Source organism: Poecilia formosa, unplaced genomic scaffold, assembly GCF_000485575.1.
Source record: "Poecilia formosa unplaced genomic scaffold, Poecilia_formosa-5.1.2 Scaffold44, whole genome shotgun sequence".
NCBI lineage: Eukaryota > Metazoa > Chordata > Actinopteri > Cyprinodontiformes > Poeciliidae > Poecilia > Poecilia formosa.
Genome location: NW_006799983.1, coordinates 1,913,141 through 1,927,962, shown reverse-complemented (window position 1 = coordinate 1,927,962; position 14,822 = coordinate 1,913,141). Strand labels below are relative to the sequence as shown.

Genomic DNA, 14,822 nt, shown 5'->3' with positions numbered 1-14,822 from the left:
ATGTTCACAAATGGAAACACATAGGGCTGACTAAACCCCCTCAGACAACTTAACTGGAGCTTTGTGCTGTGTGAGGATTGTAACACAGAGCTTAGTCCTGTGTGCTGCTGGGTTTCTTCCAGGGGAAATCCCACACTAGTGAATTCTTGTAGTGCTGCAAATTAAAAGTAATGTCCTTTTGGTCCCACAACACCAGCTGTATGATCTGAAAGCAAACGAGGTTTGCAATATTGTCTTGTTTGATGGGAAAGGCCACAATAATCCACGATGGGTGGTTTGTGGTTGCACGTTTATTAATAGCCGAATGAAAATGGGTTTAATATTAAGCTTTTCTACAAATAAACAATATACATCTGGAAAAAACCATATCATAATCTCTATAATGGAGAATCTGGGATGATGTGAGCCTGATTCTTCTTTAAGTGCGATGGAAACCAACCATAATTTAGAATTTTAGCAGGATAATGATCTAAAGTATACTGATAAATTAAACACAGAAGTGTTTCCACCAAACCCAAAGGGTGATGCCTTTCTCCATCAGTCACTGGGGAATGGATGAAGTAAACAATACAATTGATTGACAGAAAAGGTACCTGGGGGGTAAACAATTAATTCATTTTAAGGCTTTTTACATCCCTCTTACTCAAAAACAAAATGTGACTGTCAGTGTAAGAACAGCAGCAGCTTCTTCCTTGACCTGTCAAAAAGACAACGTTACTCGAAACAGCCAGGTTTAGTGTTCAGAGACGGCCTCTGTTAACTCCACGCTGTCGTTTCCTCCCTCCCTTTACTTCCATCCTTTGTAGGCCGTGCTTTCTTTTTTTTTTTTTTTGAGTAGTGGACCTCCAAAAATAGATGTTCAAAGCAGTGGCTGGAGACAAAGATGGAGAGATTGAATAATTGAAAGCTATGCTGGCTTTCTCAGACCAACCCACCGTCTAGACAAGTCCAAACTAATGGAAAGACGCATGTGTCAACTTTAACAGCAAAAGGCTTTAAGTATTTCAATAAAAGGTGTTGCACATTAACGTGTTGAAATAATACCAGTTATCAATCCAGTAAGTAATGAGCATTGACAGACTGTAGCTCAAGATACTTCTTTTAGTGAGAATGTAGTGAAGATATTTTCAAGGAAAATTGGATGTGAACATCCCCTTTTCAAATATATTAACCTGAAATAACACTTAATACTAATTAAAGATATTTTAAAAAAAAAATCTTTTAAAAAATGGGATTTATCTGATTTAACCAAAATTATTCTAAAATGTCATGTCTCCTAGTCAATGACATTGAATCAACCTTTTGAGTTGGTTGTATTATTACAACCACTGAATTTATTTTTAAAATAAAAATAACTCCCATTTAAAATTTTATCAAACCAATTTTCCGAAACAGACAAAGCATGATAAAAGAAAAGGTCAAATTCATGCCGGCACGTACTTCAAAGCAACATTTTAGGAAGAGAATTAAAAATGTAATCATTTAATCATCTTGCTCACACAAAGGAAACAATATCTAAACCTTTTTAACTAAGCTTGTGCTCGTTTCATTTTTAAATAGAACCAAACGGAATGTGAAGGGCAACTTAAAAGAGCAACAAAAGCAAAAAAAAAAATGTTGAAAAGCACATTTCTCTCTGCGGTTTGCCTTTTCGCCATATAAGCCACATGTCACAGTCACAACTTGGCAGCATAACTGTTGGAGTCATGAGAATTTTGAAGCTGAAGCTGTCCTGACAGCATGTTAAAATGGAGAAGAAGAAACAAAACAAATGAATAGAAGCGGCACGAAGAACACCGGGAAGTGACAGGAGGGGACAGGGGAGAGGGAGCTGGTGTTAAAGTCGAAATAATTGAAAACACAAACTCAACAACAGATAAAAAGAAAGTGAGTGGACAACATTTAGAAGATGGGAGCTAAATATATTCCTGCAGCAGGGGGGAAATTGGGATTCCTGCCTGACATAAGTCCAGAGAAAGGAAAGAAATAAAGCTGCAAAGTATGGCAGTACGCTCGGTCAGCAGGAAGTGACTGGCATGCCTCGCAATTTTGAAGCACATTTGTCTGATTGAATGGAAGGCAAATTAGCTCTCATATAATTCTGACCTTTGTTAAAGCGCCAATAGGCTGAATGTCAGTCAGAAAGAAGAGAAAACTGTCATGGCTTACGCAACGACTGTGGAATAGTTGTTTTATGCGCCCCTCCTTTTGGGTTTACTGCAGTGAGCGCAGTGTAGGTTCAACGTACACTGAGCTAGATCGACAAGTAGAGTCTATGAAATGTTGCTTACTGCATTTGTATTGACCTTTTTTTTTTTCCCAAACTGAAGCTGGAAATCGACTGAAATCTAACCATTAAAGAAGACTTAAAGACTTAAAGAAATATTGATTTGATTTTTTGCCGTAGGCTAGGAATTAAATCCAGATGTCATACTGAGAACCCCGCCCAGATCACAGTTTTATGATAACAGACTTTTTAATTTAAATTTTAGATTTGCTTCTTAGTATAAGGCGCAGAAAGACAACAACTACAATTCCCAGGATGCATGGGAACACCTGCTCCGCTGTCTTTCAGAAAATGTGCTGAAGTCATTAGAAGGAAGTGTAATTTATGACTTTGCCAAGCAAAAATATTTTCTACATGTGATCTCACACAAATAACAATAAAATAAAAACATTTTAGAGCTAAAACTAAGACAAGCTCTTGTCTTTGATTTTACTATTTGTCAGATCTGAACACCCTGTCAGTACTTTTGTTTAACGTGATTTCATTTATGAAAAACACATTTATGAGTTAAGAGATAATTCTATCAGAAAGATCCCAGCGTGAACAGCTCCGGTTCGAGCTGTGAGTTGGAGATGTGTTATCGTAGTGAGCCGGTTAACAGATAGTCATCTTTGTGACACAACTTAATTATTGAAAACCCACGCAAAACTATTAATTTGCCTTCAAAGCACAGCTATCTTCTGCATCTTGTTTTGGTCTCAGTATTTAGCGTTGACAAGGCTTCCTGCTGTGGCAGTGGCGGTGTTCTACCTGCTTTCTCTTTCCTTATCAGTGCTGCAGTTTATCTGTCTGCTCTGCCTTCCAGTCGCCTCCTGAGCGCACTGTCGGCGCAGGTTGATAAGTGAGGGGGGGCTTTTTCATTTGGCGCTCCAGGACTTTTAGTAACTCCTGATTTTTCCCAAGTGAAATACAATCCTGCCTCCAAGCTTAGATTTGTTCTGCACTGCCGCTTGCCTGTCCGCTCTCTGCCCAGCTCATTTAACCTTCTCAAGCCAATTCCTTTTGGAAAACTAAATGTTCTCTCTATGCTCACTTCTCTATCCGGAGGTCACGGATGAGCTGTCAGGGCATTTCTGAAGTCACACACTATAAGACACCTGTATTTAAGTACTAAGTTAAGTCTCAACTCGTGAATTTCAGGTTCTCAGTCCGGGTTTATCTTTCAGAGGTGTCGCCATAGTAACGTGCGCTGGAAGCTGCGAGTCAGAAAGAACAAGATCCTGGAAGAAGGCGGCTGAAATGAGATTCCTCTTTAGGGTGGATGGACTCAGCTTTAGAGATAGGGTAAGGAGTTTCCTAGGGGAGCTTGTAAATAGAGGTACTACTTCTCTGAATTGACAACTAGTTATTAGTTGAGTGAGGTGTGGAGTCATGAGGCCTCCTTCTGGCCTCTTTTATAGTTTTTCATGTCCAACTTGGAGGAGCTTTGCTAAGTTGAAAGCGCCCGTAGTTCAGGTACTTCCTCAATTATGTAATTGTTTTTGCATTTTAGCATTTTGCACCCCAGCACATAATAGATTCATCTCACTGTTAGTGGCTTTCAGAAATGTTTCTCAGCTCCTTCTTCCTTATTTTCCCTTGTGTTCTGTTTCCTCAGAAAGTTTGCAAAGTTTTCAATTTTTATCAACCATCAAACAATCATCACATCCTGAGCGGTTTTACAAGAAAAAGTGTGGTCTCACAGTGCGTTCTGAACAACCTTATTATCTCTGGCATGTTCCTTTCAGTATTCTGTTATTGGCCCATTATCTAAACCAGTGAAGTGTGACACTGGTATGCAGTTCCATTCCTGTTCTTATGATTATTTACTTGTCTTTTGCCACCGCTGTCAAACGTGGTTTTAAAGAAATAAAGTAAGCTTAAAACTGGCATCAAGCAAGAAAATCATTGAACGAAAGGAGGAAAAAAAAACTTAATCTGTTTTAAAGGATTTTGAAAAGGCAGCAAAAGGTTTGCCAAATATTTATTACCTGCACACATCGCAGATAAAATGTTTTCAAATGCAGCATGTTATGACCTGAAGGGACTTTGGTTTTGTGTTTTGCTTTGTTTCAGTACTTTTTTTATACTTTCCTCCCAGTAGCTGCGTTTCCGTTACAAAAACTTTATATTCAGCTAATGTCATCAGAAACACAATTAAAATCACACGTGAATAAGTTTGTTGACGTGATAAGTCATTTAAAAACATGCCGCACCAACATCCTCCAACTACTTCCAACATCTGGTTGTTGATTATGTTTCCACTACAGTTTTGCAAAATAAACCAATTTTAATATGACCCCCCAAAAAAGCACCTCAACTTAGCAGCTAAATGTTAGTGTGACAGTTTTTTTGAGTGTTTCCATTAAGCAAATTTATTTTCATGTCAATGGAAACACAGCTAGTGTGTTCAATCAGCCATTTCTCCCAGGTTCTTGCCTTCCCTCACAGCTGCACCCAGTTTCTAATCACCTCTCCAGCTTAAGTATCTCTTACTTGGCTCCTCCTGTTTTGTCTCTGACATGTTTCCTAGTTTCTCTTGTGATGTATTATTTTGGATTCCCTCCTCTTTTTTTTTAGTAAGTTTTTACATTTTGTTGAGTATAAATATTATTTTTTCCCCATCTGCCTCCTTCTTGCATTTAGATCCTGCTCTTCACCTTGACATGACATTTATGCAGCTTTTTCACACTTAGATGCTTCAGATGATCAAATAAACAACAATGAAATGATTAAAACATCTTAAGCAAACTTGACAGAAAAAAGAGATATAAAGTCTGCAAGGAGGCCAACACTTTTTAACTCAGTCACAAGAGTTAACATCAAGCCGGACACCTTCCCTCTCTCTGCAGATCTTTATTTGAAGACTGACATGCCCAGTCCTCCACAGATTTATGCAGAAATGGATGATATGGGCGCAGCAGATCACAGAATAGACTTTACACGGAAATTTCCATCAAAAGTGTCTTGCGGCATTGTGTCTCCCGCTAGCTGACTGCTTCTTTCAAACTCTTATCAAGCCTCTGGATCGCAACAGGAAAACATTTGCATCTAGAGATAAAAGTGTAGCGAATAAAAGAAAACCAGACACGTTAATGTCTTTAACTGACAGCATTGCAGATTTACTCAGCAGAAGCCTGTTCCAGATTTAAACCCATTAAGCACAAATCATCTCTGGGCTAAAAATAAACCATATCTAGGTTAAACATAAAAGCAGAACAAAATCGAGTGAACACAGACAAGTCTTTTGCTACTTTTTTTGTTGTTGTTGAATAAAACAAAAAAATCACATTAATAAAACACAAAACATAAAACTTCTTCTGTAGTTGAGCTTTAGGAAACTGCTATTCCCAGGAAGCCTCCCACTCCAGGAGGTGCTGTTGGTTACAGAGGACTTTGTCTTGAGTGGGAGCTGTTGGTTTTCCAGGACAGCAAACTGATCAGAGATTGAGCTGTGTGGGTTTTTTTCCTGTCACCATCCACGCCTTGCAGTTAGACTGACTCAGGTTTGCAGAGTTTAAGGCATTACCTCTCCTCTTTTGTGTATTTTAGTGTTTTGAGGAGACTTACGCCAGCTCAGATAAACAGGATCTCACTCTGTCAGGGGTTTGGGGACTAGTTTTATGACTACTATCTGCTGTGTTGCTTGGGCTTCATGATGCCGTTTGTTCTCTGATGTTCTTTAACAAACATCCGACACCTTCACAGAGGAGCTGCATTTATAGGAAGCTTAAAACACACACAGGTGGGCTCTGAAAGTACTAGAAACACTACATTTTATTTAGTGCAGTGTCAAAATCCTAGTGCACGTCACAATTTTAAAAACCATGTACCATTTTCTGTTCCTTTAACAACCACGACCTCTGTGTTGGTCTACATAGGATCTAAATATGGTTGTGTAACAAAATGTGGAGTTCTGGAGGCATGAATACTCCAGAACTGCAAGCTGCTGTATCATTCTGTTGTGCCTGATAATGCCGTTTGAGATCACAGAAGCTGGGTTTGACTTTACTTAAGCATACCCGTGTTATCGTAAAACACCCTGAAGTCTAAGTTGCTTTAGTGCTTCATTTCAAGTTTCATTTCAGATTCACTCAACAGTTTCAAAACCCTAAAATCTTCCTTGTGTCCAATCCAGCACAATAAACAAAAAAAAACAAAAAAAAACTTAGCTTTTTTAAATGATGGAAACCAGAAGGGTCTCATTTTGCAACTTTTTTGGACACATGTGCCAAATCTGATTAAACCTGCAGCATGGGAGGCAGTTGGTGGGAAATCACAGTACAGGGAACCGGAACATATATTTCCATCAGAGTTGAAGACTGGTCATTGCTTTAAAAAAACACTTTTAGGTAGTTTTTTAAATGTTATGGTAGAATAATTACCTCGTAGGTGAGTGATACCCAGTGTAACGGATGCAAAAAAATAATAAAAATAAAAAAATAAAAAATGTAACCAAACTTTCTGCTTGCATTAATTAACGAAACCAAGAGACAAGATCAGTCACAGAGGAAGCTTTGACTCAGGGTTTTTCTTAGATTGAAAACTGTTTTTAAAATCAATGCATTTAATAAACTGAACTTGACTGCATTGTCAAATCAAATTAAAATTTCTGTCAAAGTTTGAATTTGAATGTATCTGGATGATTGGATTGACTTTTATTGTAAAGCGCCTTGAGATAACATTTAATTGAAAATTGAATTAAATCAACAATTTAATTAAATTCACCAATGTGAAAGTGGTAGAGAGAGAGAGAGAGAAAGAGAGAGAGAGAAACTAAGGTCAATATATTGGGGAGAGTGATTACTGGAGGGTAAACAGACGAGGTATTAAGCAGATGAAAAACACCTGTAAGAAGAGCAGAAACCTGAGGCACCTGATGCGATGAAATGAGATCTTGTGATAATAAAATGTCACAATGTTCCTTGGCTGCTCTAGAGAAGGTTAGCTTTCCAGATTAGATAGCGTGACCATGAATGTACTGACTCTCAACCAATCGTTGCCCTGAGAAAGTGAAAATAGACGCATAGAAAGATTAGTGCTGCATACACTATCCTTTCTTATTCACTTTTTCCTTTTAGTGTCAAGAGTTACAAAACTACATCCAAAATATCTGAGCGATATCTCAGCAGAAGTGACTGTTATACAAAAACAGAGGATGATTTCTACAAAAGGCTGTTCCTCTAAAGGTTTAGTTCAGTCAGACCTCCTAAAAGTATCCTCAATAGTTAAAGTTGTGTTGGACTGCTACAATAATTACTGAGGAGAGAATTGTTACTTTGCTGATGTCACTGAAAAGATCACAGAAAGTTGTATGTAGGATTTTCAAATGTCTGAAGATCCGCACAGCAGTGGAGCTCACAGTGCTGGTGGCTTGTATGCCGCAGCAAAAACTTAACGCCACGGTTGACAGAATTACCAAATCTTTTGGTGAACAGGTTCCGGAAAATAATATGTGGAGGGATTTAACTTCAGGCATCGGGATCAAATGAAGAGCCCCAAATGTTAGATTAAAGCTCTGTTTCCCCCTCAGTGATTTAACTCATCATGATCAATCCACCATGATTAGCAGGTTGACACTTTTCACAAGAACATTTTGTAACGGTTCACAAATTAACTCAGTCTTCTGTAAAAAAAAAATAAAAATAAAAAAATATAATTACACTAGGAAAAAAAATTGATTTGGAAAAAATATATATACTTAAAAAGCTTATTTGAACATCAAATTCAACAACCTCTAACTTTTTATACTCAAGAGCAACACATAAACATCTGCACGCAATATTTTTGTGGATCTTGACTTACATTTTGACAAATGGGTCAGAGTAGCCGTTGGAGTCCATGGCGGCCAGATGGGCACAGCGTATGATCCCAACCAGCAGGCAGCCCTTCTCTGTGTTGTAGCACAACGACACCAGGATGCGTCCGCGCTGGGGGCAACAAAAGCACAAACAGTTTTCAGACACACCCTGATCTCTCTCCCACTTGGAGGACTGCAAATGTCACCAAGTTTCTTCAAAAATAATTTACCCAAAGTAATTAAAAGGAGCATTAGGAATTTATTTGATACTTTTACATTTAGTCCATTGTGCATGCCTGGAGGTTTCAAATTAAACCTTGTAATTACATGCCTTATCTGAGTCTGGCTAAAAGGCACTACTCTCTTCTTGCTTTAATCTTCGGGGTGAACCAGAATCCGAATCTAATCAGAGACCGGAGGCTATTAGTTTCTGTCTCGAAATCATGAAGAGAAATTAGATGAAGGCCATGAGAGGAGTAAAACACCAGACTGGTGTCATTTTCACACTGATGATATGCGGTGACCATCAGAGCGTTTCCATTGCTCTCCTAGACTAATAAAGTTCATGCTTCAGATTCAGATTAAAGGTGTGCAATTACACTTTTTAAGATCTTTTTTTTTTTTTTTCCAAAACATGATATATTACAGAAGGTGACGTTTTGATTACCTCTTCCTCTGCCACGACTGCTCCCTGCTCCACCAACTGATTGTTAGTTTCCTTATTCTGAAAAGAGACAAAATTCTTCTGTTTGGACATTTTGATTTTTTTTTTTAACAAGGGCTGCACGACGTTAGGAAAACGTGACATGAGAAAATAATGGTGAATGTTACAACAACCATACAACGTACGATAAATAAATACTTAAAAACTGTCAATGTGTTTCTGCTTTAGGTTAGCTGCAAACAAACCCCAGATAATGAGTACAGATACTGGTAAAAAAATAAATCTCATTGTTTCTATCTCAACAAGAAGGTTTTAATAAAAAGTCTGCTGAATCGGCATAGAAATAACCTCTTTGCAACTTACTACGTGTGTCATCAATTATAATCCAACATCTTTCTATGCTCTAGTACTTAAAGATAAGTCTGAATTAGAAAAACTTGTCCCCAAACATTTACAAAAACAAAAAAATCGGAAATTGGTGTCTTGTACATAATGAATTTTATTTCGATTTTTTAATTTGACACGTTTTTGATGTTATTCATACCTGTGCGATTCTCTCCAGGCCCATATTATAGCGTTTGTTCTCACCCTCTTTCAGTTTCTTCAGAGCCACTCTCACCTCCCCAATGAACTCATTTCGTCCAAGTCTGTCCATGTCGCACACACACAGCCTTCATACAAAACACACACACACACACACACACACACACACGCACACACGCACCCAGATGAATACAAGAGAATAAGAGGGGGCGAACAAAAGAAAGCTCTACATTAAGGCCTGCCAGTGCATTCGGCATTCTGAAGCAAGCATCTGCAGCACAAAATGCTTCCAAGTGTAGCCGAGCAGGTGAGCGCTCTTCTCAAAAATCATCACAAGCTGTGTGATTGCTGAGGAGCATGAGTGTTTCCAAAAAAAAACACCCCAAAATCTGTGATTTCCTCACTAAAACTGGAGGATATTAAAGGACAAAAAAAAAATTGCAATCAGACTTTAAGTTTCTGCAGTAACGAGAGCTGTGGAAGAGGCTGATTGCACAGAACAAAATACTGTTTTAAAGTCGATGGCTAGAAAAACTTGGCTGGTGTTTGTGTTGCTAAAAACAACAACAAAAAAACAAAGCATAGCAAAATCACACCCACTTTCTGCCATTTTATCCTCACCTACTTTCACTTTGCTCACCTAAGCAACACATTTTTGTAATATGCACTTTATTTTATTCCACAAGGAACATTTTCCTGGAAGTTGAAGCGAAAGTCTCATGCCTCAGTGTGAAGACAGAAAAAAAGACTGAGAGGTAAAAATAAATGCGACATTTGCGAGAAACAACAACAACAAAAAAACATTAAATACTCATGATAAAAAAAGAAATGTTAAAAACTGAATTTTCTGTACTGTTATTGAAAAACATTAAGCTACTGTGGTTTTAAAACCTGTCAAAAGTTACAAAGTTAGGGGAATTAATCCAAGTTGAGCACGTAAGAAGAATATGTTTATGTCTTTAAAATTAAAGAGTAAAATAAAAACTGAACAGTGACCACTATGCAGGGTTAGGCCTGTTACTACTGCAGCTTGAAAGTCATCTATATTAATAGGTTAATTTTACATTTTTACTGCAGTAACACATCACTCATAATAAGCAGTCTGATGTTCTGTTGGTCTGAGCTGCCTGGATCTGATTCCTAGTTGGGCCATTTGACTATTTTGAAATATTTTTTTTCTTAAATAAACCAAAACAACTTTAATCACCTCTTTGCTCATGAATATTATTTTACAAAATCACAATGGTGTAAACTATAAAAATCGGATTCCAAAGTCAGAAAAGAAAAAGATAAAAGTAAAATGGTGTATGGAGATTAAACTGGTTTTATACTGGTGTCTAGTTTGCCTTTTATAATGTTGTTTGCTCTTTATTTTGGTTCTCATTTGCTATTCGGTTGATGTTTCTGTCTTTCCCCTTGAAACCATAAAAGTTGAATGAATTATTGGCTGTAATATATCAGCATATCCACACTTTGTAAAAATGTGAAAAAGCAGTATTTCTCTCCATCAATGAGACAGATTCGTAACAGTTAACATGGTAACTCGAAACATATCATTATGGATTTATGAACTTGTGAGTGCTCTTGAATCCACGGCTGTCATTTAACTTCATACCTGCTGTATGTACAGAACCACAGATTCGCATTTTTCTCAGATTCTATAATAATCCAAATGCCATTTATGTAGAGAACTTAATCAATGGCTTAACTTTGAGACTGGAGCATCTGTTTGGTGTTTATGCAAAATCTAATCACGGAAAAAAAAAAAACAGGAAATGTTTGCCAGGGAAACAGAAGGAGGCTTTTTTTTTTTTTAGAAAAGAAATCCAAACTTTTGGGAGAAATTGTGTCTTATATCACATCAACCTTGATCCCCTCACAGACACCCTGCATGTATGACGGAGCAAAGGGAAATAAATCATCTGACAGCCCTGGTCATGAGTCAAAGCCATTCCCCAGCTCCTGTTAGAGATACTCATCAGTTATGACTAAAGGCCTGGAACCAGCATGTCAAACGTCCAAATGTTTGCCTGGGACAGGAGGAGGAGTAAGAAGGAGGGATGGCAGAGGATGCGGTCAGTTCATTTCACAAAGGTAGTGCAGCTGATCAAACTGTTGTTTTCATTAAATTTATGGTGTATGAATTAAAAAACATACAACACACACACACACACACACACACACACACACACACACACACACACACACACATAGCAGTTGTTTATGGGATGATATGTGATGTTGATTTTTTAAGCATCCTAGTCTTGCTGTCTTCCTTTAAAAGCAAATATAAAACCATATGGATATATTTTTTTTGTTTTGCTAAATGCTTGTATTTTCCTCCCAACACTTTTTTTTAAAGTAAATTGGTAAGTTCAAAGCTCTTTCCTGTAGACTTAGCATCATCCAAGCATTTCGATGAGCCAATAAAATAAAAGATGCTTCATTGCCAATTCACGCCCCACCACAAACTCCAAGAACCTTGACAGAGAAGTAGAAATATAGAAAAAGTTGTGGTCTAATTACAATGCTTGCTTGAAAAAATGGGAACCTCAGATTCTTGAAAACAACCATTTTGCATTCATGAGCACATTTTCACGTTCTATATTCTACCTGATACGATCGATACCCATTACATTTTAACATCTGCTGAGCCTAGTCGGCCGGTCCTTCTTCTGCTCATAACTAAAGCACTCCATTGCTGATTATTTGGTCACATAGTCCAGTCCTCATGCCACCCAGAGAGCAGTTCTGTACTTTTCCCGAACCTCTTTCTACCCTTGGACAGCAGCTGGATGAGTCAGAGGATTGTGGGAGACATAATGGCCAGGGGAAACTCTAAATCCTGAATGATTGCATTTACCAACAGCAGCACAACACCTCCACAGGATCATCCGTCACGCCTCCCAACGGGACTCACTCGGGTGTCAGCCAACTGTTCTCCACTCTCATCAAAGCACAAGGGCGTAATAACCATAATACCACCACCTTTGGACTAATAAGTCTAAAATAAGATGTTCTTTAATTTCTTCTATTTTTGTTTATCAATTCTCTTATTTTTGCTGCTTTTACTAGCAGCGGGAGTAAGGAAGCAGGATGATGGGATTCAATCAGTTCTCACGTTTACTAAGATGAGTCTACTTTTTCAAATGAAATGCAAACATTTTGTTTGAGGAAGAAAGGAAGAAAACCATAATCTTTAATATATAAAAACAAAATCTGAAAAGTGTGGAGCCTGTTTGTATTTAGCAATACAATAGATCCACCTTTTGTTGATATAACAGCTACAACTCTGTTAGGATATATGTCTTTATTAGGTTTTCCAGCAATAACATGTCCTATTCCTTTTGCTCCAACTTTAATTGCTGATTATCTGGAAGCGCGGGCCAACATGGACTGAATGGCTCCGTTCCAAACTACAACCGGACTACAATTCAAAAACAGTCCAAAAACTTCTGTCATTGTTCACACCTCCTCCATCTGTTCGCTGACGGACCGCGATGAAACGGATCCCAAGATATCGAGCGCCATCGGACAAATCCCAGGCGGAGCTCTGAAGAGAGATGAGAAACCAGTGCAAGGCGTTGGCCAGGCTAGATCTGCGCCGCTCCTTCAGAGTTACCACGAGCCCCCTGACTGCTTCTCTGATTAATGCTCTCCTCTCCAAACCTCTCGGTTTAAGTGGACGGTCAAGTCTTGGTAGATTTGCAGATTGCGTTGTTGAAGGATGGAGAGAACAGCGCTGTGTGAACTTTACAAAGCTTGGAATATAATTTTACAACCTAACCGACTCTCCTCTAAACATCTCCAGAACTTTATCCCCGACACAGTTTTATCTTTATGATGTTGCCTATTCACTGGGGTTCCCATGCACAGGGGGACTCTATTACTAATTCTGAAGCCAATTGTTGCTCTGGGTTTTATTTCACAGTATCATCGTAAGGGGGAACTAAATATAATACCTTCCCCTTCGTGTTGGTAATATTTATTATAGTTGGTGGTTGTAAATGGGGAAAATGTGGGAAAAGTTTGCTTTGACTCATGCTGTAAGCGTCCCCTTCAATCCCAAACTAAATCAATTCCTAGATTTTGTTCCTGACTCCCCACAGCCGTGGACAGTGATATTTATTATGTAGCTGGAGAAAATTGGACACAGACATGAACAGGGGAAATTGAGAAGCCACACACTGGCATCATATTTGCACTCCCTTAACCCACACACAGTTAGACACCTTAGCTCTCTTGATTTCACACTACCTCCACAGTTTAGCGTTATTTTGCAGCTTGATGATAGTTTTGCTGACACACTGTGAGTCACAAGAACTCTTAAAGATGAGTTTGTCCCCACGGCTGATCTCCAAGGTATGCATTAATGCTCGACTCGACAATCTTTCTGTGCAAAAGGTTAAGAATAAAAGAGTGGGCTCGTTAAACTGAAAGAAAGGGTTGAATTATCAGCGCAAGTCGTTTTAAAATGATGACAGGTTTGCCAAAAGGCAGAACCAGTACAGTAAGCGGAGCAACCGACAAAGAGCTATACAGCAAATCTCTCTCAGTCGAGAGAGATTTGTGGGATTGACCGTAATAAAAGCGTCTTCTTGTAAAGTGCAAGGTAAGAAAAATCCTCCTGCAAACTTCTCATTCTTTCCGTAACTTTAAAATCAGTGGAAATAAGTCAACGTTGGCGAGAGGTCTACGTGATTTTTGAGTTACCTCAGATGCGTTTAAACAATTATGATTTGAAAGCAGACTACCCGTATGAATAATTCATCAAGATGATGCACTGCATTCCACTTCACGGGACTTTTCACTCAAGACTAGAACACCTCAGGCAGCCTTGCTGCGCCAATTAAAGGATTAGCCGCTATGAAGCCAAGCGTGAATAAGCAATAGAAGACATTAGTTATTGGTTTACTCAGCTGCTTCATTCTTAATAACAAAATGGACCTCCAGTGGCTCTTAGAGATAAAGTAAGCTCAGAGGCCCAAAGTCTTTGAGTGTAGATAATAAAAAAAGAGTTCTGTAAGACCTTTGATTTTTTTTTTCCTTTCTACTCCAGACCTTTTCTCTGCTATTAGCCTCTTCCTCTTTGCATTGTGCCTTTGCACAGTGGCTTTATATAATCAGTCTCCATTCTAATAAAATAAATAAATTAACAAATGTTCAAATTGCCTTTCTCACTCTGCTTTACACACAACTTTTTTTTTTTATTACTACAACAAGTTGTGCATCAGGAAGTTAATGCAGATTTTCTTGCTCACGTAGCTCAATGGCTCAGTGGACATGTCAATGTGGTGAAGATGACTGACTGAACGTCAAACTGAGCCGACTGGACGATGGTTACAAGAAGCTTCTCGCTGAAGTTGTTGCAGCAGAAGGGGGTAACTCTGCCTCATGGACATCTTAAATATTTTTATTTACATCTGTTGTTTTATGAGTAACCATATATGACTTGCAAACTAAGATTTGTCTTTTCCAGAAATAAAAACAAAACAATCAGGCGCCATTTTGTTTTAAAAAAATAACTATTTAAAAAGTTCTCTTACTTT

At 38.3% G+C, this 14,822-nt stretch overlaps 1 protein-coding gene across 1 annotated transcript in view; it reads right to left on the bottom strand.

Annotated features, from left to right (window-relative positions):
- doc2g (double C2-like domains, gamma) overlaps positions 1-14,822 on the bottom strand; it is a 44,512-nt gene that overhangs the window by 12,876 nt on the left and 16,814 nt on the right. The window contains exons 6-8 of the mRNA XM_007551867.2: positions 9,275-9,401; positions 8,734-8,790; positions 8,072-8,196 (exon numbers count right to left, since the gene is read on the bottom strand). Coding sequence (XP_007551929.1) covers positions 8,072-8,196; positions 8,734-8,790; positions 9,275-9,401 — 309 coding nt within the window. The remainder of the gene's footprint in view (positions 1-8,071; positions 8,197-8,733; positions 8,791-9,274; positions 9,402-14,822) is intronic.